The sequence below is a fragment of the Sorghum bicolor genome, chromosome 5 (genome assembly GCF_000003195.3).
Source record: "Sorghum bicolor cultivar BTx623 chromosome 5, Sorghum_bicolor_NCBIv3, whole genome shotgun sequence".
Taxonomy (NCBI): Eukaryota; Viridiplantae; Streptophyta; class Magnoliopsida; order Poales; family Poaceae; genus Sorghum; species Sorghum bicolor.
Genome location: NC_012874.2, coordinates 2,154,512 through 2,181,738, shown reverse-complemented (window position 1 = coordinate 2,181,738; position 27,227 = coordinate 2,154,512). Strand labels below are relative to the sequence as shown.

Sequence of the window (27,227 nt, the reverse complement as noted above, 5' to 3'; positions counted from 1 at the left end):
GGAAGCAAAAGATTATATATACTTCATTTATCCCAAATTATAAGACATTTCAACAATCTTGGAGAGTGAAAACATTTTATGTTTGACCATATTTATATGATATGATAATAATATTTATGATACCGACTGTATCATTAGATTCTTTAATACTTAATTATATTTTTATACTATTACCTATTTGATATTATAGGTCTTTGTAATTTTTCTTAAGATATTTTGACTCTTTAAAATTCTTGGAAAGAGTTATATATAGTTTAGAAAGGAGAGAGTAATTCGGAGGAATGATTAATAGTTTGGGGAATTTAGTTCATACAGTTCTTTGATAACTCTCTCCATCTCTCTCTCTCTCTCAAAAAAAAAAAGACGCTGCCCTAGCTGTTGGACCACGACGGGCTGTACAAGTGTTTGTTGTGCCTTCTGGGTCGGTGCACTCCTGGGCTCGATACTCGTGTGTTGTTGGCAAGAGACACACCATGCATGAGCATGAGCGAGAGCATGCATGCAGCATGGACTTTCCTCCAAATAAAAATCTCTCTGCCGTGGAGTTTTGTCCGCGAGCAGGCAGCCATTGCATTGCTGCAGAACAAACACAGCAGGGGCAATAAGTATATATGTATGTTTTCAGCAAAGCACACGGCGGCAGGTGCTTGAGAACCACTCCGGTGCCGGAGTGAGGAGGATCAAGCTCAACCTCGTAGCCTGCTCCTCCAAGTCCGACGACATTGACGCCGGCCGGCCCTCCTCGACGGCTGGCCGGCTCCGCCGCCGGGCTTGCTTTGCCGTCGTCAAGCCTGGCGTCGCCGACTTCGCTGCTGCGTTTCCTGTTCGTTCTCCCAGCAAGTGATGTGGTGGCAAATTCGCGCCGCGCTAGCTTTAGTTTGTTGCAAATTTCGTTGCCCAACCCCTTTGTACTCAAACTAAATTTTCTCTTTCAATAAAAAAACATATAAATCTTTTACATAATCGAGAAAAAAAACTTATTTAGGGACAGGGTGAGTACGTAAGGCCATTTTAAGAGTAGGCTACTATAGCTATAGCTGCCTATGATATCGTCCACCGAGAGAGGTGGAGGTGTGGAGCAAATGGAGCATCATCTGGTCGTCGTTGACAATAAAGAGATGAATCTTTTTTTTTCCATTCAAACAAACTATCGCAGGTTATTGTGCCGTCCTTGACCTGTCAAGATCCACTTATCATTCATGTATATATTATATTTGCACAGTAACGTATAAGAATAGTATATGTTAGGCAAAGGCGAGTCTTCAATTTCTGGAAGAATTCAAATATACGACTGGCGCCTCCTAGTTTACGTTTCTGAATTCAAAAAGGTATCCACTGATACAACACGCACGTTGCCCATGACAGCGAGCAGAGCACATGACTAGCCACTAAAGAGTACTCTATTCTGGTCCTTAATCAGCCAAGACAAGATCGATGGCAGAAGAATTAGGGTCCCTTTGGTTGGGGCTTTTGAACCTGCTTTTGCTTTTGTAAAAGCTAAAAGCCAACCAAAGGGCCCAAAAGCCACAAGTGCTTTTGCCCAAAAGCAGCTTTTTTCGTAGTACAAATCCAAAAGCACCTCACCCCTTGCTTTCACTGACTTTTGGAATCCGTTCAGTTTTTTTTTCCAAAAGCCACGAGTGACCAACCAAATGACTTTTGGATTTCTCAAAGCCCACATCCCACAACAGCTTTTCAAAAGCTCAAAACTCATAGTAGCTTTTCCAAAAATTACAGCCCAACCAAACACACTCTTAGAGTGCCCGTCATTATTATCACACACCCTAGCTCATACCAGCTATATTTTGACTAGTCACTGCCGCCGTCCGTGACCGGCGGAGGTCTTCCCTTGTGTTGTGTACTCTCTATCATGCATGGAGCCCTTGAGAAGAGTCTACTATACTTTATTATGCACATATTAGTATATTACACGGTAAAACATTATATACTCCATATGTACATTACGTGAGAAAATGGCCAAATCTTTCTTCAAGAATTCAGGTATACGTGGTTGTATACCGGCCTTCTATTTAGTGGTTCTGAATTTAGATGTCATATGTCTTGCACACCCCATTTTCAGAGCTAGAAATGCATTAAGGCAGTTTTGTTTGGTGGGGCCTGGCGGAAGGCTATATGGAGACGGTTGTATTCCCAGCTGTCCCTGCCTATAAATCTTGATGTTGCTAAATATTTTTTTTGTAGTAGTCAAATATTTCAACTTGTATATCTATCTATATCTATATATACCAAATATTAAGGAGTGAAAATCTCTCTCCTATTTTATTTGTCCATCGCACCCTCTCCCACTATCCGTGTGCCCCTCCTCCACTCTTTGTAGCAAAAGAGTCATAGTCAGTTTTACTAAGGTTATGTTTAGGACTGCTGTACTCCACCAAAACTAGCATTATCGAAGGTGGGCATTTCTCTGAGGATGCCTTAATCAGGAAGGGGAGAGGGGGAGGGGGTTGTCTCCCAATTGTTTTTGGTAGTGTTTAACCCCAACCAGTACGACGACAAACCAAAGCCATTCCCCAATTGTTATATCCTAAAAAGAATCTTCCATCTAAGCCATTCTTAGAGCATGTCCAGCAATTTGATAAAACTATTCTCCTAATCTTGATTTTTTAGTAGAATAAAAAAACTTGTTCCAAAAACTCCCAATCCTAACTCACAATGTACCTGTGCTTTGAAAACAAACGTGGATGACCATTACTCTTATCATGGGCGTCGTTCTTTTTCTTTGACACTCCATCACCCCAATCATTGTCACCTTCTTTGTAGGTTCTAGCTCTGGGTTTGGATTCTAGGGATAAGTGGTAATGACCAGACATGGATGCAGGAGCGACCACTATCACCGCCTATGAGGTTCATGGGAATTAAATCTCTAGACACTATTTTTAAAAATGGGAATACAGGGAGGCAGAGTAGGCAATAGAGATTCTGTTTTGGATATTTTGGGTGTGTGTTAGGTGCCCAAATGGATGGTGGTGGTATGGGACACGAGTGGCCACCAAAAATCTTCAACTGATTATTCTTCTAATACAAAATTATTCAAAAGTGTTGACAATTGGGATGTTTTGTCGATTCTGATATTGATTGAAAATGTTGCAAAACTAGATTTTTAGATTAGTTTTTTATACTCTTGAAGATGCTCTTAGGCCATCACCCACACACACTAGGACTGGGTTACAAACATAACATTTGATTTCTTTGACCCTTAGCGTCCAAAACTTTGATCAGTTAATTATTTGAAGATCTAAATAATTTCAAATAAAAAATAGAAAAAACTGCTACAAATTGTTCTCTTTGAAAGCTACTACCACTACCACACAAAAAGAGTTTTAGAAAAGGGTGCAAATCAAATACCGCATGCTTGATTTTTGGTTTTAATCGCACAACTGTGTCTCTATGGGGATTTGGACCTGTAACCTCACCTCGCAGTCATCTATGACCAAGTATAAGATGGTATTCCTTTTGAGGTAACATCTATGATCCTTCTACCAATTTTTTTTTGTTTCTAGACATTCTAAAATAAAATAAATCAACAACAAAGTCTTAGATCCCATCTAGCACTACAAACTTTGATATAAGGTGTATCTCTATCCAAGGTCATCTGAAAAAATTCAAAAAAATGAATTTCAAAATTTGAGAATTTAACATATATATGTGCATTAGGTCCTATCGATCTCAAATAAAAAAAGTGATCAACTATAAAGTTTTAGATTTTATCAAGCTGTAAGTTTTGTTTCATCTGACTTTATTGTGGCCACTTCTGTTTGTTTTCAGGAGAAGTTTTATTAAGCTAACCATCCCTAATTGGAATGAGTTGTAGGTACAAAGTATGGATGTTTACGCTCATGATCGGAACCAAATTGAATACCCACTATATCCATACCTCGCACACACTTGATGTGCATTGTCATCTACTTCACCACTAGGCTACCTACTTGATGAGTAAATAAGGTAGAGTCTAATCCTATTCCTATGTATACTTCATTGACACAGGCTATTGGTAAATGAAAAGTGCACCTATATATAAATCGGTCGTGTTTTGAACTTTGGATTATTGTGATCCTAGGAGGCCAAGTTGTGACTTTGAAAATGACATATATGGATGACATGACACATTGTTTTGTAATTTAATTGTAAAGAATATAATAATTCAAATGGGGCATACATTTTTTTAAAGTATATTTCAAATGGGGAATAATTATAAATAATATAATAATTTTAGCATAAATATCAAAATAAGCCAAATTTCAGTGAAACCCGAGCATAGAATTAAGGGTATGTTTGAACCAAGTAGAGCTAATATAGTTAGCAATAGCTAAAATTAGCACTAGCAGGTCCAAACAAACATGCTAACTAATAGACCAACTACCAATATATTAGCAAGAGGTTTTTAGCTACTAGTTCTACTAGCAAAATGTTCTGCTATATAATAGGTCCAATTACCTGTTAGAACATATTAGTAGATGGATTATTAAAACATCTTCTACTAACAATTAGCTAGCTAATTAATATTTAAGTGGCTATTAGATATTAGCTACTATATCTCCTTTCCAATTATGTCTTAAAAAACCAAAACGGCTTATATAATTCGAAACCGTAGCTAAAACTATTTTCATATACTAGCGGATCCAAAAAAAGACCAACTATGACCACAACACCGTATCTTGCATTGCATGTAATTTGGGTGGCCAAAGGAGCTGGGACAGCAAATTCGCAGTCAGGTCGTGCCGCAACTTGTGTGAAGGATCAGCTTTTTGGTCGTCCCCGGCCGAAATCTTTTGGGGCTTGCCAAATTTCGTCTACCTATATATCTGTGAGCCAAACTTCAGCCAAATAAATCAACACGTACACGAGCTAGTCACGCCATCCAAATTAACGTGCATGACCCTCAAACAGTGGCATGAATTGTTTCCGAAATAAATTACATACATGTAATTATAAGGTGTGATATAACTAGTATATATAATCACAGAGTCTTAAAAAAGCTGAGGCGCTGGAGCTGCTGTCTAGCTAAAACACTCTAGTGCAACTTTAGCAGTTGCCTGCTAACTGTAGCACCAGTCGTAATCTGTTTCGGGAACTAATTAGTTAAAGAAGATGACGCAAGACGTCCTGCATAGATCTAGACGATAGTAGTACAGTCGTTGCAACCGACCGGTTGGACCGGATATTACACTGCATTGGTGGCGCACTACATACTCAGCCGTCTTTCCATGGACGTACGAGTCCCGTTCCCGTCGGCAGAAAGCAGCAGCAGCTTGCATTCTTCCAACGACGACGACGACTGCATGCGCCGCGCCGGCCATTATAAAGAGCCGAGCTGGATGCTCTGCTGTGTGTGCCTGCCCATATATATATATATGCCATACACCCGTCGTCTTCTCCACTAGTCTGGCCGTCGTCTACCACGCAGCACGCGCGCCCGGGGATCGAGCGCGCGTCGGCGTCGGCGTCGCCGGCCAGCCGGCGGCTGGTGTGCCTAGCTTATATACCGCGCGCCCCATCCCTCTTGCCGGCGCACGCGTGTGGGGCATGCATCGATCGCGACGCCATACAACCATGGCCACTGCTGGCGGCGGCGGTGGTGGTGCAGTAATAAGGTTGCTGCTGCTGCTGCTGCTGGAGGCCATCGTCATCATGCTCATCGCCGGCGTCGCACAGTCGTCGTCAGCGGCCCGTGGTGTTACCTTACGCGTTGACCGTCGCCACCAGGTACGGCGCGCTAGCTCGCCATAGTCTCCTCCTACACCTTCCTAGAGCTAGCAGCTATAGGAGCAGTAGTAGCAAATAATAACATCCACTCCAGTAGCCCACATATAGAGAGGTTTCTTTTTCTTATTATTATTATAGCACTAATCAATTTATACATATGTTAAATAGTTCATTAAGAAGTTGCCATTAACAAAGTACTTTGAATCTTGTCATAAGTTACTGTGCTATATAAGGAGTATTACTGATGAGATGGCCTGTTTATTTTTGTGCTTTCCACCCATCTCGATCTGCATATATCATGCAACAGGTGGTGGTCGTGGACAATGGCGTGGTGCAGGTGACGCTGTCGAAACCGCAGGGCCACATCACCGGCGTCCGCTACAACGGCCAGCGCAACCTCCTCCAGTACACCGGCGGCCAAAGAACCTCGGGAGGGTAATTACAGTAGTAAATAAAATATGCATGTACTATACTGTACATAAAAAATTCTACTAGTATTTTATAATTTATAATGTTCATTCAGAATTTCAGATGCAGCAATATATAGCATACAAAATTGAGTTCTGTTGCATGCAGGTACTGGGATGTTGTCTGGAACTACCCTGGCTCCGGTCATCCAAGAGGAATGTTCGACATGTGAGTGCTATAAAAATCTTGTGCTCTCACAAGTCACACCATCTCCTTGGTGTGTGTCCTGAACTGATGAACTGCTCATCACTGGCATATGTCTGCAACTCTAACTAACTGATTCAAATTCAAAAGAGTGTTGCTACCTGTTGCATACTTCTCCTACTAGTTAATTACGTTAAAAAATCATTCTTTTGAAGCATGCATGCACCGTCAGTCGTCGTCAGAGAAGATTGCGCATGCTGAATTGCTGATGAGTGATGAAGTTGCATTTCCAGGCAGCAAAAAATTGCCTAGTAGCTAAGTAGTGCATGAAAAAGATGCAGGTATGCATGCTTGCAAACAGCAGGACGACTGACCAAAGCCCTCATCCTCATTCAGCAAACTGCTCCGGCCCTCCAGCACAGTCTTAATTAACGCCAATAATGCTAGTGTTAAATATATAAACACCGTCACACACACATCGATATTGCTTGCTGAACAACAAACAAACTGGTTGCTTTGAATATTCATGATGTAGAGATAGAAGATTTTTTCTTCCAATTCATGTATTTGCAAATGCTCTGCAAAAAACTTTTTTGGTCCTTTTGGGTGTAATTAATTAATAAGTAGTTGCATCATATTTATACAGGTTGGACAGTACCGAGTTCAGTGTTGTGACCTCAAGGGAAGACCAAGTGGAGCTTTCTTTCAGGAGCACGTATGATCCATCACGCCAAGATAGTGTTCGGCTAAACATTGACAAGAGGTATGCATATCTTTTTTTTTTTGCATTGCATTCACCATTTCAGTTTATTCATTGTTCAACAAACACAATGCTTTCAGTTATATGCCAAGAAAGTGTTGCTGCTGCTGATACCAGTACACACACAAGTTACATACCTGTGACAGTTAAAGAAATTAACTGTTGTTGTTGGATCCTTTCTAGGTTTGTGATGCTGAAAGGCAGCTCCGGGTTCTACTGCTACGCCATCTTCGAGCACAATAGCAGCTGCCCTGCTCTCAACGTCTCGGAGGCACGGCTGGCTTTCAAGCTCAACGCAGACATGTCAGTACTAGAGTAACCATGCAATGCTGCATATTGTTCTTCAGACAACAATCATATATATAACACTATATATATTTACATTTCTCATCGCACATATATATATATATATATATATATATAAAGATGCTATCTTTTACACCTGTGACCAATACCAAGCTTGTGCATGAATAATATATACGCGTGTAGGTTCAACTACATGGCAATCTCAGACGACATACAGAGGTACATGCCCAGCGAGGCAGACAGAGACGCGCCACGTGGCACTACGCTGGCCTACAAGGAGGCCGTCCTGCTGGTGGACCCCGTGGAGCCGCAGTTCAAGGGGGAGGTGGACGACAAGTACCAGTACTCGCTGGACAACAAGGACAACGCCGTCCATGGCTGGATCAGCGGCAGCAGCCACATGGGGTTCTGGGTGATCACCCCCAGCAACGAGTTCAAGAGCGGCGGGCCCATGAAGCGGGAGCTCACCTCCCACGTCGGACCCACCTCCCTCGCCATGTTTCTTGGCACGCACTACGTCGGCGACGACATTGTGCTCAACCTCGCCGACGGCGAGCACTGGAAGAAGGTGCTGGGCCCGGTGTTCATCTACCTCAACTCCAGCCCCAGCAGGCGATGGTGGCGAGCTGGCGGCGGTGCCGACGTCGTCGTCCGCGGCCTCTGGGACGACGCCAAGGCGCGGGCGCGAGCGGAGGCGGGCCGGTGGCCGTACAGCTTCCTTGAGTCGCCGGACTTCGCCAAGGCAGGCGACAGGGGCACGGTCACCGGCACGCTCGTGGTCAGAGACAGGTTCGCGAGCAAGGGCGGCGTGCAGGCCGCGGCGGCCTACGTCGGGCTCGCCGCGCCCGGCGGGCAACCCGGGTCCTGGGCGACGGAGTGCAAGGGCTACCAGTTCTGGACGACGGCGACGGCGGCGACGGCCTCCGGCGGGTTCAGGTTCACCATCGGCGGCGTCCGGGCAGGGGTGTACAGCCTCCACGCATGGGTTCCAGGGGTCCTCGGAGACTACATGCACACCTCGACGGTGACCGTGACGGCAGATGGGGCCGCCGCCGTCGTCCACCTCGGTGACCTCGTGTTCGTGCCCCCGAGGTCCGGCCCGACGCTGTGGGAGATCGGCGTCCCTGACCGGACTGCCGCGGAGTTCTTCGTCCCCAACGCCGACGACCATAGATACGCAAATAACAAGCTCTTCCTGGGGAACGATAGGTACAGGCAGTACGGCCTGTGGGAGAGGTACGCCGAGCTGTACCCTAGGAGTGATCCTGTGTTCACGGTTGGGCAGAGCAATCACTCCAAGGACTGGTTCTTTGCGCATGTCACAAGGTATATATAAATAAATAAATAAATATATATATATATATATATATATATACACTGAATTACTGATATTACGTACGTACTGAAGAAATCTGTTAGTGCTACATCGTCTTGGAATTAATATTTGGTTTCGCATGCATGCAGAAAGGTTGGCAATGGCTACGTGCCCACGACGCGGCAGATACGGTTCAACCTGCAGGGCCGTGTCGTTGCCAACGGCACCTACACGTTGCGGATCGCCGTCGCAGCTGCCCAGATGTCCAGGCTGCAGGTAACAGTGTACTCCTGCTGCTTGTCTATCTGATCTGAATGTATATATGCGTGTGTTCGAATCATTTCTGAATTAAATAACTGCTGAAACTAACTCGATCAGGTGCAAGTGAACGGCGGCGGCGGCGGCGGCGTGTTCACGACGCCGGAGTTCGGCGGCGGCAACGCGATCGCGCGGCACGGCATCCACGGCGGCGTGCAGCGGAGCTTCGAGTTGCCGGTGAGGGGCGAGCAGCTGCGGGAAGGCGAGAACAGCATCAGCATCACGCAGACGAGGGCGTTCGGGCCCTTCTTGGGGGTCATGTACGACTACATCAGGCTGGAAGCGCCTGCCTAGCTAGAAACAGAGAATGTACCTGTATGATGACGGTGGATAGACATGCATGCAGAGGCTGAAGCAAGAGGGAAAATTTAGCCAGAGAATGTACCTGTACTGTATTCTGTACTAGCTAGCTAGCTATAGAAATTGCATAGGCTTGGCAGTTTTGGGACATTACTGAATTGCTGATACAGAATTCGTTCTGAATTTCCTCCTCACAAAAAGGAAAGAATTAGTTCAGAATTATTCGAACGCGCGCATTATTATGTTCAAATTACCGATGTCCCGAGCCAAGACCAAAAGCAGGCCCAATAATATTATCAGGCGCCAGAGCTTGACACACGGAGAGGTGTTGCACTGCCTGCCTAGCTATTCCACACACAGCCGCAAGCAAAGGTTCTGGGATTCTGTCTGAAAGGACCGAATTTCAACTACATTCGTCCATTTTGGCCTAGCCTGAGATAAAACTAAATTGGTCAAATTATTTCGTCCCAATTCAAATTCTTAACCCATTCTATGGTCCAATAAGCAGGCCACCAACACTCCCCTATTGGTACAACCCTTAAAAAACTTCCTCACGCCTCCAGCGAGCACTTGCGATCAGCCACCAAGCAATGCCGCCGCTGCTACTTGTCGTCAATGCCAGCGTGGTTGTTGCTCCTATCGCCACAGCAAGAGCCGGTGACCGAGCTCGTGCCATGGTCGCTCCTCGACGCTCGCCCCACGCCATGGCCAGCCCTCGGCACCCACCGTCGGCGCCATTATATTAGTGCGTGTGTTGCGACGTCGCTTGTTGAAGCAGCCATCACTACGCTGTCATCGGCCTTCCCTTCGCCTACATGTTCCATGTCGGCGCTGCACGCACTCTTCTCCATGCCCATTGCCATGTTTGATGGTTTGGGAATATTTTGCTCAAATCTCATTCAAATGTATAGTGGTTATCGGTCTGAATTTTTTGAATTTTCCGAATTCCATCCAATTTGGTGGGCTGCGAATTTTTTACACAAATGAATCCCAAAACCTTGGCCACAAGGCACTATTGGCCACTCCCTCAACAGTACTCCTCAAACCATAGGGGTAGAGGGCTCTGGGCCTACTCATCCGCCCCTCTAGGCGGGGAGGCTCCTTGCGCACCAAAGAAGTCTAGAGAAGGCCGCTCACCTAGGGTAGGCTACACAGCGGCGAACAACACCTGACGATCAAGCACCAGACTGCACGGGAGTGTCAAGGAGTGGTTGCGACAATATTGCCAGCCCCCTCCTACACGAATAAGGAGTACCAAACGGTGCCATAAGACAAAGGAACCGCAAGCACAAGGCAGAGAAGCTAGAACTGACTCGATTTGTACGCCCCATGCTCACCTCGGTATATAAGGGGAGGCATGGGCTCCTGTAAAAGTGATTGAAAACATAGACACCTAGGATGGACGATCTGAAAAATGATTAGCCAAAGGTAGAAACTAAGAACCCTAGGACGATAGCATCACACAATTTTCTTGCCAAACTCTCTCTCCCAGTCAAAACAGATTATATGACTAATCACTGCTCAACATTTTAACAAAAAAGTTAGTCATTTTTAATCTCTTTGCATCATTCCATTACCATAACAAAAACACGTTATACAACATATAGCCAATGGCCATCATAGGAACATGTTATAAGGAAATAGAGAGAAACAGAGAGGGTATATGCTTGGTTGTGACTGCAGTGGCCATGTCAAACTTTGGTCATATCCGAAGAGCGACAATGGCAAATTTGGGAAAAATAAAAATGTTGATCAAGCTAGAAAACTACAATATGTACCTTGCAGTATATAAGCATTTGTTAGGACCTTTTCATTGTACTACATCTAGGCATATCTTTTTTAACCATTTGTAGAAGGTAGTAGTTGTGTTAAGGGCATGTTCGAATTTCATACAGCTAGTAATTAGCTATTAAAAAGTAGGTGAGATTTTATTTGGATCCTCACCTAATAAATCAACTAATATTTTACCTACCACATGCACCAAACTAATATTTGGATTCTTAGCTATTTAATTTCAGAAACTGACTTTTTATTGAAGAAGTTGAAACTGAAGTTGACCATTCAAAAAATGAGGAGGCTTGGGGCTTCATTGTGCTACATGCTAGGTTACACCAGTCACCTCAGAAAAATGAGGTGTGGGGGCTCAATCCATAGGTGGTGATCTAAAAGAGATCGCAAGACTATATATTCACCTGCTCAACATTTTAAAAAACAAGTTAGTCATTTAATCTCCTTGTATTATTCAATCCACCAAAATCCTACGTGTAATTAAGCCTCTGAAAAAAAATGAGATTTTGCATCAGCAGATTTTTATATACCCCACTTGTAAGCTTCTAAAAATGAGATAAAAATGGGGAGGCATCCAACATATGAAAGAGTATAATTGTTTCTTCCCAATTATTCCTTCTATATTTCACCAAGAACCACATGTGTTAAATTCATGCACCTAGACATGTGTCTGTGGTTGCTCCATGGGAATGTCCTCGCTGAAATTTTCTCTTGATGGTGCTACCACCTAGGTTATATCGTTTATTTTTGAAAAAACCAGGTGTGTGGGGAATTGATTTCATAGGAGGTCTAAAAAAGATTATATGACTAATCACTTGCTCAACATTTTATCAAACAAGTTAGTCATTTAATCTCTTTGCATTATTCCATCCACCAAAATCCATAGAAGGATCAGATGCACTTTTACAAAACAAATATCAGTATATGGCATATAGCCAAAGCCTATAACAGGATCATGTTATAAGAAATGCAACCAAATAGGGAGGGTATATTGCTTGGTTGTGACCATAGTTTTTAAGGCGTCGCCTAGGCGACGCCTAGGCGTCTGGGCGAGTTTTGAAGCAGAGCGTTGAAGTCGCCGTGTCCGTCTCGCATATGGCGTCGTAAGGCGTCGGAAGGCGTCGCCTAGGCGTCCTATTCTCCGAGGCGGACGCCGCGAGCAAGAAACGCGCGCGAAAAAGAGCGGCGCCGCGGGCTCGCGCGGGAAAAGGACAGAGCGATGCGCGCGCGTGGGAAAGAAGCCGCTGCGCGCCTACAGCTCCCGCCCTCCACAATCCCCATCTTGTCGATTCATTTGAGAGAGGGAGAGGGATAGGAAGGAGAGAGAGAGAGAGATAGGAAAGGGAGTGCGGAGGCGCACGACGCACCTGAATCCGGCGGCCGCAGCAGCACCGACGCCGGCGACTCCCCGCGCGAGCCAGGCCCATCCGCGCGAGTCCACCATGCCCGCGCTCTGGACTCAGCTCGACGGCGCTCGCAGCTCTGCTCCGCGACTCCACCCGTCCGCGACTCCACCCGCTCGCAGCTCTGCTCCGCGATTCCGCGACGTCCACCGCGACCGCGAGCCCGCGCCGACTCTGCTCCGCGAGGCAGCACCGACGCAGGTATGTCCTTCCCTCCTCTCCCCTCCTCTTTCCTTTGGTGCTCTGTGCCTCTGTGGCTTTGCTCTTCCTCCCCTTCTTCCTCTGCTCTTCCCCCTCGTTCCCTTCCTCTACTCCTATCCTCTGTTCTTCCCCCTCGTTCCCTTGCTCTGCACTCCCTTTTTTCCTCTGCTCTTCCCCTCGTTCCCCTGCTCTGCTCTTATTTATTCTGGGTGGAAGAGATAGCTCACATATGTGCTTCTTTTTTTTCTGATGCATGTTTGATGTGGCTGCCTTTGCCTAATTGCTGTGAATAATTAACATATGCTTGTCTGTCTAAGAGAGGATAAATTATTAATATGTGTCATTGTTATATGTGCCTGTGATGCTTTGATTGTAAACAAGAGTATAAAAATTCCTAATTGTCTATTAATCTATTACATGTACATGTACTGGTTGTCTGCTAGTATTTTTTTATACTTGCCATTGGCCCATTGCCATCTTGCTAATTTCCTAGTGCCTAGTGCCTACTGACCTGTGTACTTTGAACTGCTAGATTAGTGTCACTGCTTAGATTAGATTATTGCAGGCTCAATCTACTCTCTTGGTACTATCTATGCAGCACTGCAGCACAAGCCAACAGGAAAGAATGACAAGTCCACCTTCTGTCAACAATGAGAATTATGATCCTAAAACTGACAAAGCAAGAAAAGCCAACTCAAATGATCCAGGCTGGAAGTATGGATATTGGGCAAACCTTCAAAAGATAGATAAGGTGACATGTACTCTTTGTGACACTGAGGTCTCTGGAGGGATAAAAAGGTGAAGCAGCATCTGGCAGGTGGATATGGAGATACAAAAATGTGTCCTAATACCACCACTGCTATTAGGAAGGAGATGAGAGAGTACCTGGAATCTAATAAGAGGGCGAGGCCATTGTTCCTAGAGGAACAAGCAGATGTGGTGGAGGTGGAAGCAATAGCAGCCCCAGCAGCTGGAGCTGAATCTGTTGAGGTTGAAGACACTGCACCTGCAGAATCTCAAGCTTCCAAGGTGCAGCCAAGTTCAGGGACTGCAGCTAAACAAAGGCGTGCAAATTATTTATTCAAGGCTACTGCAACAGCCAATGCAAAGGCAAAGCCGAAGGGTAACAAGTCAGTTGCTGAGATGCTTCGGAAAACGCCTGAAGAAGTTGTCGATGAAAGGCGTAAAGGATGTTCACAGCCAACAATTCCAGCCAAGATAAGGACCAAAGAGGAGAAGCACTATGTGGATCAGCAGTGGGCCTTGTGGTTCTATGAGTGTGGTGTGCCATTTAATGCAGCAGCAGCAAGACAATTTGAGATTGCAGTTGAGGCAACTGCACAATTTGGTTCGGGTTACAAGCCTCCTACTCCCTATATGTTAGGTGAACCATTGCTTAAGGATGCTGTGAAATTGACCAGTTCTATGAGGGAGGAACATGAGCAAGCTTGGAAGATGTATGGCTGCACACTTATGTCAGATGGCTGGACTGATAAGAGAGGCCGCCATTTGATCAACTTCCTTGTGAACAGCCCTGCGGGGACTTATTTCTTGGAGTCTGTTGATGCATCAAGTGAGGTACATGATGCATTTATGCTTGCTGATTTGTTGCAGGCAAAGATTGAGAAGATTGGGAAAGACAAGGTGGTTCAAGTTATCACTGATAATGGGGCTAATTACAAGGCAGCTGGTAGAATTCTAATGGAAAGAATTCCTACATTGTATTGGAGCCCATGTGCTGCACATTGCTTGGATCTTATGCTAGAAGAGATAGGGAACTTGAAAGAATTTAAGAAGCCCATTGCAAGAGCCAAATGTGTCACAACTTTCATCTATAGGCATGGAAGAATTCTCAGTTTGATGAGAGAAAAGACAGGGGCTGATCTAGTGAGACCTGCAGCCACTCGATTTGCCACATCTTTCCTCACTTTAAAAAGTTTGTACAAGCATAGAGACGCTTTGAAGGCTTTATTTGTTAGTGAAGAATGGATGGGTAACAAATTGGCAAAAACTGCAGCCGGTCAAGAAGTGCACAACACTGTGCTCTCTGTGGAATTTTGGAATTCAGTTGAAGATTGTCTTAGGGCTTGGGCCCCTCTTCTTATCGTTCTTAGGGTGGTAGATGGTGATGAGAGGCCTGCAATGCCAGAGGTTGCAGCACTAATGAATCATGCGAAAGAGAAGATCAAGCTCAGCTTTGCTACTGAAAACAAGAAAACCTTGCTCAAGAATATCATTAAGATCATTGAGAAACGTTGGGTGACACAAATGGATCATCCTTTGTATGGGGCTGCACTATATTTGAATCCAGCAAGACTATATTCTCTCATACAAGCTAATGATGATGCAACTGTTGGGCAGTTAAGAGGTTGTTTTCTTGATGTGCTTGGAAGAATGGTGCAAGATAAAGAAATTAGAAGCAAGATTGATGCTCAATCCTTGGACTATGAAGGCCTTAGAGGAGATGCATTCTCAAACAAATTGGCCAAGCAAAACCTACAGAATTTGAACCCTCGTACATGTTGTTTTTCTTGTAATTGCAGCAGGTTTTGGTATGTGCAATTTAATACCAGCAAGTATATTTCATCTCAAAATGCTAATATATGTTTGTATTTGGCAATATAGTTGATTGGTGGTGTTCATATGGTGGTCGTGCTATTGAGCTTCAGAGGTTTGCTAAACGCATTGTTAGTCTTTGTGCTTCATCCTCTTGTTGTGAGAGAAACTGGAGTACATTTGAGTTTGTGAGTATTTCCAACTTCACTGTTTTCTTCTAATTAATTTGTGATCACTGCTCAGCTAGCCAATTACTAACAACTTTATTTGTTCTTTTCCCATTCTTCTTTTGTAGATGCATACAAAGAAAAGAAATAGGTTGCTGCATAAGAGATTGAATGACATTGTGTTTGTTTCCTATAACCGGAAGATGAAGACAAGGTTTCAGTTAAGGCGTGAGAAAAAAGGGAAAATTTTTGATCCTTTAGTCATTGAGGACTTTGACTGGGACAATGAGTGGGCTGATTCCTCCTATGTTCATCCTCAAGGTGCCCGTGGGTGTGACAATGGTGACAATGGTAATGGCCTTACATGGGAACATGTGGATGAAGCTGTTGGTGCATCAAGCTCGCTGCGTGGCCGCAATCTTCCAAGGAATGCCAGCAGCAAGCGTGCAAGATATGGAGATCCACATGACTTGGTTCTGTCCAATGAAGAAGAGGAAGATGAAGATCCACGTGACGATGCTGATGTGAGTGATTGTGAGCAGGATCCCAATGGCTCCAATGGTGGCAGCGAAAACATGGAGGCTCCAAACATCCTTGATGAGTTTGATGATGGATATTGACTGTTGAGAGTTGGCTGCTAGCAGATTTCAGATCTGCACTAAAATTACTTTTGTGTTGTACTTGTGCACTACTTAGCATGCCATGAGAGTATGAGACTCTGACTTTTGGTGGTTGGGCTATGTTATGTAATTGTGGCTGTGGACTACTAATTATGCCACTAAAACTATCTTAGTTATATTTGTGAACTGTTTGTAATGTGGCTAACTATGCCACTAAGACTTTTATCTATATTTCTGGAATGTTTGTAATGTGGCTAACTATGCCACTAAGACTTTTATCTATATTTCTGGAATGTTTGTAATGTGGCTAACTATGCCACTAAGACTCTTATCTAAGTTTGTGAGCTTATGTAATGATGATATATTGGTATTTGATTGTGTCTGTCTTCTGTTGCTACATTTCCTTGCTGTTGCTAAATTATTTATTGTATACGCAGCTTGCTGTTTGGGAGAAGAAAAGAGAGCTCAGATCATCAAAAGGTATTTCATTGTCCATATTTAATCTGATTAGATTATAAGCTATTTTTGTTACATAATTATATTAATGAGTCACATGTTCAAACTTGTTAGGGGCTGTATGGCACATGGAAGAAGAGAACTGGAAAAAGGAGGATCACTGGTACATGGGCTCCAGAATTGGCAGCAGAAAGGTATGTATAAGTGTATACTTGTGCTGTTCTATGGAAGTTTAGAGTATATGTATGGCGTCGCCTCGCCGAGCGCCTAAGTCGCCTAGGCGTCTGGAAGGTGGTGGAGCGCCGCAGCTCGTCTTCCCGCCTTAAAAACTATGGTTGTGACTGCAGTGGCCAAGTCAAAATTTTGTCATATCCAAAGATCAGGGCCAATGCCAAACACATGGCAAAATAAAAATGTTGATCAAGTGAGAGGGCTTGTTTAGATGCAAAAACTTTTTGGATTTTGACACTGTAGCACTTTCGTTTTTATTTGACAAACATTGTCCAATCATGGAGTAACTAGGCTTAAAAGATTCGTCTCGCGATTTACAGACAAACTGTGTAATTAGTTTTTATTTTTATTTATATTTAATACTTCATGCATGTGCCGCAAGATTCGATGTGATGGGAAATCTTGTAAAGTTTTGGGTTTTTGAGTGCATCTAAACAAGGATGTAGCTTACAGTAGATAAGCATTTATTAGGGCCTTTTAATTGCACTACATCTAGGCACATCTTTTTTTACCATCTACATAAGGTAGTAGTAGTAGTGTTAAGGGCATATTTGAATCTCATCCAGCTAGCAACTAGCTGCTAAAATCTAGGAGAGATTTTATTTGGATTCTCAGCTAATAGATGAACTAATATTTTACCTACCACCAAACTAATATTTGGATTCTCAACTATTTAATTTCAGAAACTCACTTTTTATTCAAGAAGTTGAAACTGAAGTTGACCATTCAAAGAATGAGGCATGGGGCTTGATTTGCTACCTGCTAGGTTATACCACTCACTTCAGAAAAAAAAAGAGGTGTTGGGGCTCAATTCCATAGGGGGTGATCTAAAAGAGATCGCAGGACTAATCTCTTGATCAACATTTTAACAAACAAGTTAGTCATTTAATCTCCTTGCATTATTCAATCCACCAAAATCCTACTTGTAAAGCCTCTGAAAAGTGAGATTTTGCACCAGATTTTTATGTGCCCTACTTGTAAGCTTCTAAAAAATGAGATAAAAATGGGGAGGCATCCAACACATGAAAGAGTATAATTGTTTTTCTTTCCTATTATTCCTTCTATATTTGACCAAGAACCACAGGTGTTAAATTCATGCACATAGACATGTGTCATGAATCCACGACATGTGTCTGTGGTAGCTCCATGGGAATGTCCTCGCTGAAATTTTTCTCTTCATGGTGGTACATCCTAGGTTATACAATTCACTTTTTTTTACAAAAAAAGAGGTGTGGGAGGAATCGATTTCATAGGGGGTCTAAGAAAAGATTTTATGGCTAATCACCTGCTCAACATTTTATAAAACAAGTTAGTCATTTAATCTCTTTGCATTATTCCATCCACCAAAATCCATAGAAGGAACATATGCACTTTTACATAACAAAAACACGTTATATGGCATATAGACAAAGCCTATCATAGGACCATGTTATAAAAAATACGACCAAATAGTGAGGGTATATTGCTTGGTTTGACTGCATTGGCCAAGTAAAAATTTGGTCATGTCCAAAGATTAGGACCAATGCCAGGCAAAAAAAATGTTGATCAAGTGAGAAAACTACACTATGTAGCTTGCAGTAGATAAGCATTTATTATGGCCTTTTCATTGCACTACATCTAGGCATACCTTTTCTTTACCATCTATATAAGGAGGTAGTAGTAGTGTTAAGGGCACATTTGAATCTCATACAGCTACAATTAGCTGCTAAAAATCATGTCAGATTTTATTTGGATTTTCAGCTAATAAGTCAGCTAATGCTTGTTTTACCTACCACCAAACCTAGTTACCTATTAGATGGTTTTTCTTGCTAGTACAACTAATAATTAGTTGGGTGGATTCGAACAGAGCCTAAGAAGTAAAACCAATTATAACTTAATATCTCTAACAATAAATGGGTGTGCTAGCTGACAACTAAGAGCATCACTAAGAGATTAGCTAAAAGGATTAGCCAAATTTTAGCTACTTTGTAAAAAAAGATCTCACAAAATAAATTAGGCTACTTCAACAAACTCTCTAAGATTTAGAGTCTCCATATTCATAAGTGCCACCTCAAAATGATTTTCTGGATCAGAGCGGGAATGTGGGCCAATGCGCGGGAAGAGCATGGATAGCGAGCGGCAGAGACTATCCAAGAATAGAGAGTAGACATTATCATGGGATACATGTTTGTTAAATTTATAGTCACGTACCAAGTCTCTTGGAGATGATTTTTTTTCTAATACTAGCTATATTTATTAGTTAGCTTTCGTTCTAAAATGATTTAGCTAATCTTTTGGAATGTTCTAAGTAAAAAAAAGATATCTAAAAAATCTTAGTATAACTAGTGCTACAATCTTGGTAGATTTTCAAGAATGGTAAAAGGAATCTTATTAGTTTAATTTCAGAAACTGACTTTTGAAACTGAAGTTGACCATTCAAAAAAATAAAAAAAAAACTGACTTTGATTTACGTCGTCGACGACTTTTGCGGCAGCTGATGATATATATACAGCGGCGCGCATCATAAGCTGCAGCATCATCTGGGCCTTCAGAAAAAAAAAAACTTAGATAGAGGTGTGTGTGACACGGGCACTTGCTTCGTCTTGCATTGCTCGCTATCTCTGGACTCTGCTGGAGTCGAAATTCTTCCACACATGCATTCATGCATGCAGCAGCTAGCTTATATATATACGGTGTATATCTTTGCAGGTCGATCGACGACGACGCTCCCAGAGCTCGCAGCCAGTAGAGACGACGACCTCGATCGGCATGCCTTCCCGGCCGGCCATCCAGGCATCTACCATGGCCGCCACGGCGCCTGATGTTGTGAGGTCATTGTTGCGGATGGCGACCGCAGCCATCGTCCTGCTCGTCGCCGTTGGAGCGCCGACCGTACTACACCGGGCCGCCGCCGCAGTGCCACCGCCGGACGCAGCCCAGCATCATGGTGTCACAGTAAGCGTCAACCAACACCAGGTGCGTGCGCTGCGTAGTATACTAGCTAGAGTACGTACTATTACTCTCCATATATATTGTTGGGTCGTTGAAATACAGTAGTTCAGCGTATGGACAACAAGAAACAACCATGTTCTGAGCACAAGTCAATAATATCACAGTAGTTTCGAATCACCATGAAATTGTTGAAAAAATATATATTTCACAGATACTATATAGGATGCTTCAACTCTTTTGTAATTTTCCATGTACTCTTTCTTTCTGTAATATATTTTTTTTAACCTTTTGTGTTTTTCAACATATATTTCAATTCGGGCCCAGCCCCTACTGTTTATTTTAAAATCCAATATATACATCAGAATCATTATTCTAATTAAATTTCATATGATAGTTCTTTGGAACATTTTATTTCTCTACTTGCTGGAACATTTAATCTCTTTGCTGGAATTTTTTTATGTCTCTAAATGTAGAGTAGTTCTACCTCCATCCTAAAAACGATGCAATTTTATTTAGCTCTAGATTGAGTCAAACTTTCTTAAGGTGGGCAATTTTGGTTCAAATCTTCTGAGATGCAATCTTTTAACACTAACATGTATAAAACTGTTGGTTGAGGGTTGCTCCAAAGTCCAAAGTTTGGCAATTTTAAAATGCAAAATCAATAAGCATGTGTGTTGATGTTTGCGCTTAAATTTGCAGGTAATTGTGGACAACGGCGTGGTGCAGGTGACGCTGTCAACGCCGCAGGGACACATCACCAACATCCGCTACAACGGCGAGCAAAACCTTCTGTACTACACTGACGGGGCCAATACTGCAGGGTAAATTAGGGATGTGCTATTTTTTTTTATAGAAAAGAGAATGTATTAATATTTTAGTTTCTGCATCTCGACTAATACATATATCTATTTCTTGTTATAAACAAGCAAAAAAAAGGTCCAGTCAACCTCAAAAATAAAGTTTTGAAGCAAAGCAGAAGACGAAAAAAGTTCCAAGCGCATCATTTAATAAGTAATTCTATTGATGAATCGACATCTGTTTTTTGCAAACACCTCCACTACGGTGTTCTCGATCTGCCTGCATCCTATCTTCATCATTTGGCTATCCTCCTCCTTCTATATATAGTAAGGATCAGAACTTGATCCAGTACGTCTCTCTGAAGATAACATCATGCAAATAAGATGGTGCTCCTATCAAACACCACTTCATTTCGGGTTAACCAAATTACCCAACACATGGCACTTGCACCCACAATAAATCTTTGTTCTTGTTAGGCGACATAGTATATATATGACAGGCATCAGAATTTGATGAATGTATGTTTTGTTTTCATTCCTTCAGTCATCCTCTTTCTTGGATCAATACGTTGGTAATGTTCGCTCCCTTGCCTACCACCCTCCTCCATCCATACCCTGCGGTGCTACCACCGCTCCTGCCACGCTAAGTGCAACATAAGCTCCCCTACCCATGTGCCGGTGGTGGCTCACTCTCCACCTTACCGATCCACCCCTTGCTTGTCACCTCTTCATGTTTTCCCTGTCTCCCCAGAATATTTTCGAAGCCCAAAGCACTCTTGTGAATCCTCAGCAACCCCTCATCCCTAATCTAGGTTGGAGCAAAGAGCAAGTCACCGGAGATATTTGAAAATCTCATCCTCCTTTAGTATAGGAGTTGGCCAATACCAGGGGAAGTTCAATACGCCCCTAACCCTAAGGGCATGTGCACCCATTCTCACCTCCTCCACCGTTTAAATTGTCTCTCTTCTAATGTGCATCTATCTCCACACACATCCAATGATACAGGAGATGGAAGCACATGCCCTTAGGGGTGAACCGGCTTTCGTCAACACAAATTAATTTAATTGTGACTAGTAATTTGATCTTCGTTCTAAAAGGTTGTCCATTATTTGTTGTTATTGTTCATATGATGTAAATATATATATATATATATATATATATATATATATATATATATATATATATACACACACACACACACACTCTAGGTGTAAACTGAGTAGAAAAAATACTGAGCAATACTGAAGAACGTTCAGTATCATCCCGTCCAACACCCAAGACCACGAAATACTAAACAATACTGAAATATGAATACTGAACGATACTGAATTTTGCTCAGTATAACAGTTCGGTGTAGAATAGTATTCTACACCTAGGGTATAGAATAGCACTTGTATATATATATATATATATATATATATATATATATATATATATATATATATATATAGGGAGAGTATACTTTGTAGCTAGCTACAAAATATGTTATTCTATAGCCACCTCCATTTACGATAATTTTATATACTAATTTACGATAATATGTATACATATTTACGATAGTTGGATTACTATAACACATGAGGATATTTACCGTAATGTTATAGTAAACCACTTAGTAAGGAGTTACTATAATCTTGTAAATTAATACAGTAATTATCGTAACTCAAAGTGGCTACAAAATAAGTTATTTTGTAGCCAGCTACAAAGTAATATATATATATATATATATATATATATATATATATATATATATATATTACCACTACTACAAAAAAATAACCGTGGCGGGCAAAAGATATTAACCGATTCGGTTTTTGCACCACCTTGGTTGAAAGATCACGATAAATCAATGATTTATCGAGACAGTTGCCATACCCACCAAGATAAATAAAATAGGAAAATAAAAAATAAAAAAACTGTGGATGGGCCCAACAAGCTCATCCACGGGCCCATGCGAGCCCATCATGGGTCGCTGCCGCTGTCGTCGCTCATCACCGGGTCTGGCCTCTCCGCCACCAGATCCTCCCCCATGGACATCAGATCTAGCCTCAGGGCCGCCGCTGCCATGCCGATGGAGATAGAAACGGTGCTAGGGTTTCGAGGGGAGGGGGCGCCACCATTGCTGCCGGATCTGGAGGAGCTAGTGGTGGTGGACACGCCGCTGGGAGCTCGCCCCCACGGTGGTCTGGCCCCTCGCTATGGCTGACCGACGCGCCAACAGGAGGGGAGGAGGGGTGGATCTGGCTGGGGGAGGGGCAGGGCGCCGTCAGGGCCTCCATGGTTGCGCGCGTCGCCTATGCTTGGGGCTGTCACCATGGGGGACGGAGGGAGGAGGCCGGTGAGAGGCCCATTGGTGGACCCACAGGGGGGCTAGGGTGGCTGCAACCCCCCTCTTGGGCTCAAAAAATTTTTAATAGATTTTCTTTTTAGCAAAAGATTCCATATATTTGGTATTTTTCTATGTTTATTCTATGAGTTTTTGCTTTTGAGCACTTTGAATCAATATTGAATTGTCATCTTAGCTATATCTATTAGTGTACTAGATTGAGCGAGCAAAAAAAATTTAGCTACATTATTTAGCCCCCCTCTTGGTTCGTTTCTAGGTCCGCCGCTGGAGAGGCCTCCACGCTCGTGCGCGCCACCTCTGCTTCCTCATCGTCGTACGTCGTGGTTTGAAGGGAGGGAGAGGCGTTGTTAGCCGGATCTGGGAGGGAGGGGTGAGAAGATGACTCGAGCTGAGGGAGGTGTCGGGCTAGGGTGCGATTGCAACTGAGAGATTTTGTTTATATATCGAAGATGGTAGTGAGCTGGTGTGGGCTAACGGGCTGGACTTTATTTATCGTGGCGGTTATTATAAGAGACCGCCACGATTAATGTATTAACGGTTAGCTTACAATGCCCGCCACGATTAATAGTCATGCATTAACCGTGGCAGTTACTTTACAATGTTCGTCACGGTTAATTATTAACCGTGACGGTTAGCTTAAAATACCCACTACGGTTAATAGTCCGTGGCGGTTGTTCGGCTGGCTAGCCGGCTGCAGCTGGCTCAGAATAATCGTGGCGGGCAAAAATGATGCTCGCCTCAAAGCTCTTATGTAAAACGTTGTGCAAAATGAAACATGTAGTAGTGTACATATGGTTCATTATTGATCTTTGTTTCTGATTGTAAATAATCTCCTGCAGGTATTGGGACGTGCTCTGGGACTATCCCGGATCAGGTCGGCCAGCAATGCTCAACATGTGAGTTCACAAACTAAAATCGAGCTGCTTGCATTGCTTGCTGTGTATTGGCTGTTGAGCGATCGAGACTTGAATTGTTTTTGTACAGGTTGGACGGTTCAGAGTTAAGGGTAGTATCCTCAAGCGAAGAGAAAGTGGAGCTTTCTTTCAGGAGCAACTATAATCCGTCGCTCCCAAACAGCGTCAGGCTAAACATCGATAAGAGGTAGTAGTAATGCAGCAATCCCCTTTTTGTCCCATCTGAATCCGATCCTTTGAAATCTTGAGAACGAAGAAGAACTAATGAACAAGTGCTACATGCTGTTTCATTTCAGGTTTGTGATGCTGAAAGGCAGCTCTGGTTTCTACTGCTACGCCATCTTGGAGCACGTCGGCGGCTATCCTGCTCTCACCGTCGACGAGGCTCGGATCACCTTCAAGCTCAACCCAGCCATGTCAGTCTCAGTCCCTGCTTGAACTTCACTCACCAACTACCTCTACAGGCTGACCTAAAATGGCCGCTATGTATGTGTACATAGGTTCAACTACATGGCGATCTCAGACGACATACAGAGGTACATGCCCAGCATAGAAGACAGAGACGCGCCACGTGGCACTACGCTGGCCTACAAGGAGGCCGTCCTGCTGGTGGACCCCGTGGAGCCGCAGTTCAAGGGGGAGGTGGACGACAAGTACCAGTACTCGCTGGACAACAAGGACAACGCCGTCCATGGCTGGATCAGCGGCGGCGGAGGCCGCAGCAACCCGGCCATGGGCTTCTGGGTCATCACACCCAGCAATGAGTTCAAGACTGGCGGCCCCATGAAGCGGGAACTCACCTCCCACGTCGGACCCACCTCCATGGCTGTAAGAAAATACAAAACATTCTTCTTCTTTACTTTTTTTTTTTTTTGAGAAAACAGTCTTCTTCTTACTGACCTGCAGAGTGGCGAAACCAGAATAAACTGGTGGTGGATGTGCTTTGTCTTATAATAAGTGCAGAGATTTGAGTTGTAACCATGTTACCATGGGGAAAATTTGATTCTAATGTTAGTTTCTCAGTTATTTATTTTGGTGCATTCGCTGCGGTCACATGAATGGCGAATTCGAAGCTGCAAAGTCTGAACTCTCCACTGTTTAATTTAGTGTCTGCTGCTCTTGAGTCTATGTCACACTATCTTCATGCTTCGATCATGATTACCAAAAGTTTTTCTAGGTCACTAATAATAAAGAAAAAGTTTAGAAAGTTAGTACAATGATAAAATATAGAATTTCGATATACTTATATATCTATATATGCATTAAAGTTCAGGGCTCTTGCATTGATCGGTTTCTGGAATCTGGATCCTCAACTACTGACGAGTGACGACAACACATGTATGGCAGGTGTTTCTAGGGACGCATTACACTGGGATCGACATAATGCTGAACCTGGGCGACGGCGAGTACTGGAAGAAGGTGCTGGGCCCGGTGTTCATCTACCTCAACTCCAACCCCAACAATGGCAGCAACATCCGGGGTCTCTGGGACGACGCCAAGGCACAGGCTCGAGCAGAAGCCGGCAAGTGGCCGTACAGCTTCCCGGAGTCACCGGACTTCGCCAAGGCGGGCGACAGGGGCACGGTCACCGGCGCTCTCCTTGTCAGGGACGCGTTCGCGAGCAAGGGCGGCGACGACGACGACGTGCCTGCTGCAACGGCGTTCGTCGGGCTCGCCGCGCCCGGCGGGGAGCCTGGCTCCTGGGCGACGCAGTGCAAGGGGTACCAGTTCTGGACGAGGGCGACGACCACCGGCCGGTTCAGCATCGGCGGCGTCCGGGCTGGAACGTACAGCCTCTACGCGTGGGTTCCGGGGTTCCTCGGAGACTACGTGAAGACCTCCACGGTGACGGTGGCGGCAGGCGGCGCCGTCGTGGACCTTGGCAACCTCGTGTTCGTGCCGCCGAGGTCGGGCCCGACGCTGTGGGAGATCGGCGTCCCGGACCGGACGGCGGCGGAGTTCTTCGTCCCCGACGCCGACCCCAGATACACCAGCAAGCTCTTCGTGGGGAAAGATAGGTACAGGCAGTACGGCCTGTGGGAGAGGTACGCCGAGCTGCACCCTCCTGGAAATGACCTCGTTTTCACGGTTGGTCAGAGCGACTACTCCAAGGACTGGTTCTTCGCCCATGTCACAAGGTAATTAATAGTACTATTATGGACATCAACGCTTACGGTAACAGTATTCTGTGTTCATGTACCGTGATAGATGCATGGTCATGGACTAAAGAAACTATATATGCATTATGCATGCAAACATGCATGCATGCAATGTTTGTGTTTGCAGGATGATTGGCAACGTGAGTACACCGACGACACGGCAGATACGCTTCAACCTCGACCACCTCGTGGTAAACGGCACCTACACTCTGCGCATTGCGCTTGCAGCTGCTCAGATGTCCAGACTCACGGTACACACACAAAATTTTTTGTGAGGTCCAATTACAGACGCGACGCTCACATACACGAGCGCATACTCACCCCTATAAACATAGTGTGCTCTCGCTCATGTTTTGAAATAATTAAGGTGCGCGTGAACGGCAGAACGACTAGGGAAGCCGTGTTCAGCACGCCGGAGTTCGGCGAGGGCAACGCCATCGCGCGGCACGGCATCCACGGCGGCGTGCAGTGGAGCTTCGAGTTCCCCATCAGGGGCTACCTGCTGCGGCAAGGCGGCGAGAACAGCATCAGCATCACCCAGACGATGGCGTTCGGGCCCTTCTTGGGGGTCATGTACGACTACCTCAGGCTGGAAGGGCCTCCGCCGCCGGCATGATTACTCCGGCGACCCCCACGGCGCTGCTAGCCGATCGAGAACAGTCACAACATCCTTGTCCTATAGGCTAGGTGTAGATATGGCAATGTAGTCACAACAGGATGGATATGATTCCCGCATATGTATTCTTCTATTATTCTACCAGTAGTAGCAGAACCAGTAGGAGAACCAAGTGTACCAGAGTGAAATAAGTTTGGACGAATTTTGCTGAAATTTGGTTCTTTGATTCGGGCTGAATCTTTCTTTTAGAAAAGAGAATATATTAATATGTCAGCTTCTGTATCGATAGTTGTTCCTTAATCTTAAAACCAAACTTTGGAGGATAACAAGATGTTTCAAAAATTCAATACAAACTAACCCATCGATCCATGCTCCAAACATGGTTAGGTACATACGGTAACTCAATCCGCGGTTGCTGGTACGAACCCAAAATGAATGAGCGTTACGTTGGATGTAAGTCTCACCCATGAGTGCCTATTGGGGTCCAAAATATAAGGAACATGCTGCCCGAGATACCGCACAGCATAATATCTCCTGCACGCAGGTCTTCATCGAACAATTCAGGAAATCGCTGCCTCAGCCGCTGCTATCCACCCCGAAACTGAGGGTTACACGTCCGAAGCCTCGCGGCGATGACGAGCTGATTCCGAAACGGAGTGCCAGGCTCGCGGCTAAAAGCCAGCACAGGACCGGGCATCCTGAGAAG

The 27,227-nt window shown here is 44.2% G+C and overlaps 3 protein-coding genes across 3 annotated transcripts; all 3 read left to right on the top strand.

Moving 5' to 3' along the window:
- On the top strand, positions 5,465-9,557 carry LOC8083068 (probable rhamnogalacturonate lyase C). Its single transcript, XM_021461748.1, has 8 exons — positions 5,465-5,724; positions 6,032-6,159; positions 6,301-6,360; positions 6,983-7,099; positions 7,280-7,399; positions 7,586-8,728; positions 8,867-8,993; positions 9,096-9,557. The coding sequence occupies exons 1-8, from the start codon at positions 5,545-5,547 to the stop codon at positions 9,327-9,329; spliced, it is 2,109 nt and encodes a 702-aa protein (XP_021317423.1). The 5' UTR covers positions 5,465-5,544; the 3' UTR covers positions 9,330-9,557.
- Positions 12,566-16,070, top strand: LOC8083066. Its single transcript, XM_021461377.1, has 5 exons — positions 12,566-12,727; positions 13,326-13,454; positions 13,526-15,242; positions 15,353-15,414; positions 15,579-16,070. The coding sequence occupies exons 1-5, from the start codon at positions 12,566-12,568 to the stop codon at positions 16,068-16,070; spliced, it is 2,562 nt and encodes an 853-aa protein (XP_021317052.1).
- LOC8083064 (rhamnogalacturonate lyase B) lies at positions 19,581-26,521 on the top strand. Its single transcript, XM_021460689.1, has 9 exons — positions 19,581-19,712; positions 20,388-20,509; positions 23,672-23,728; positions 23,817-23,933; positions 24,043-24,162; positions 24,247-24,574; positions 25,094-25,884; positions 26,033-26,156; positions 26,273-26,521. The coding sequence occupies exons 1-9, from the start codon at positions 19,581-19,583 to the stop codon at positions 26,519-26,521; spliced, it is 2,040 nt and encodes a 679-aa protein (XP_021316364.1).

Excerpts from the sequence above, each read along its gene's own strand:
- LOC8083066 (XM_021461377.1), top strand. The coding sequence starts at position 12,566 with ATGCCCGCGCTCTGGACTCAGCTCGACGGCGCTCGCAGCTCTGCTCCG. Across the intron at positions 15,243-15,352 it reads CCTACAGAATTTGAACCCTC|TTGATTGGTGGTGTTCATAT; the intron begins GTACATGTTGTT and ends TTGGCAATATAG. Across the intron at positions 15,415-15,578 it reads AGAGGTTTGCTAAACGCATT|ATGCATACAAAGAAAAGAAA; the intron begins GTTAGTCTTTGT and ends CTTCTTTTGTAG.
- LOC8083064 (XM_021460689.1), top strand. The coding sequence starts at position 19,581 with ATGGCGACCGCAGCCATCGTCCTGCTCGTCGCCGTTGGAGCGCCGACC. Across the intron at positions 23,729-23,816 it reads CGGCCAGCAATGCTCAACAT|GTTGGACGGTTCAGAGTTAA; the intron begins GTGAGTTCACAA and ends GTTTTTGTACAG. Across the intron at positions 25,885-26,032 it reads TTCTTCGCCCATGTCACAAG|GATGATTGGCAACGTGAGTA; the intron begins GTAATTAATAGT and ends TTGTGTTTGCAG.
- LOC8083068 (XM_021461748.1), top strand. The coding sequence starts at position 5,545 with ATGCATCGATCGCGACGCCATACAACCATGGCCACTGCTGGCGGCGGC. Across the intron at positions 6,160-6,300 it reads GGCCAAAGAACCTCGGGAGG|GTACTGGGATGTTGTCTGGA; the intron begins GTAATTACAGTA and ends TGTTGCATGCAG. Across the intron at positions 6,361-6,982 it reads CCAAGAGGAATGTTCGACAT|GTTGGACAGTACCGAGTTCA; the intron begins GTGAGTGCTATA and ends ATATTTATACAG.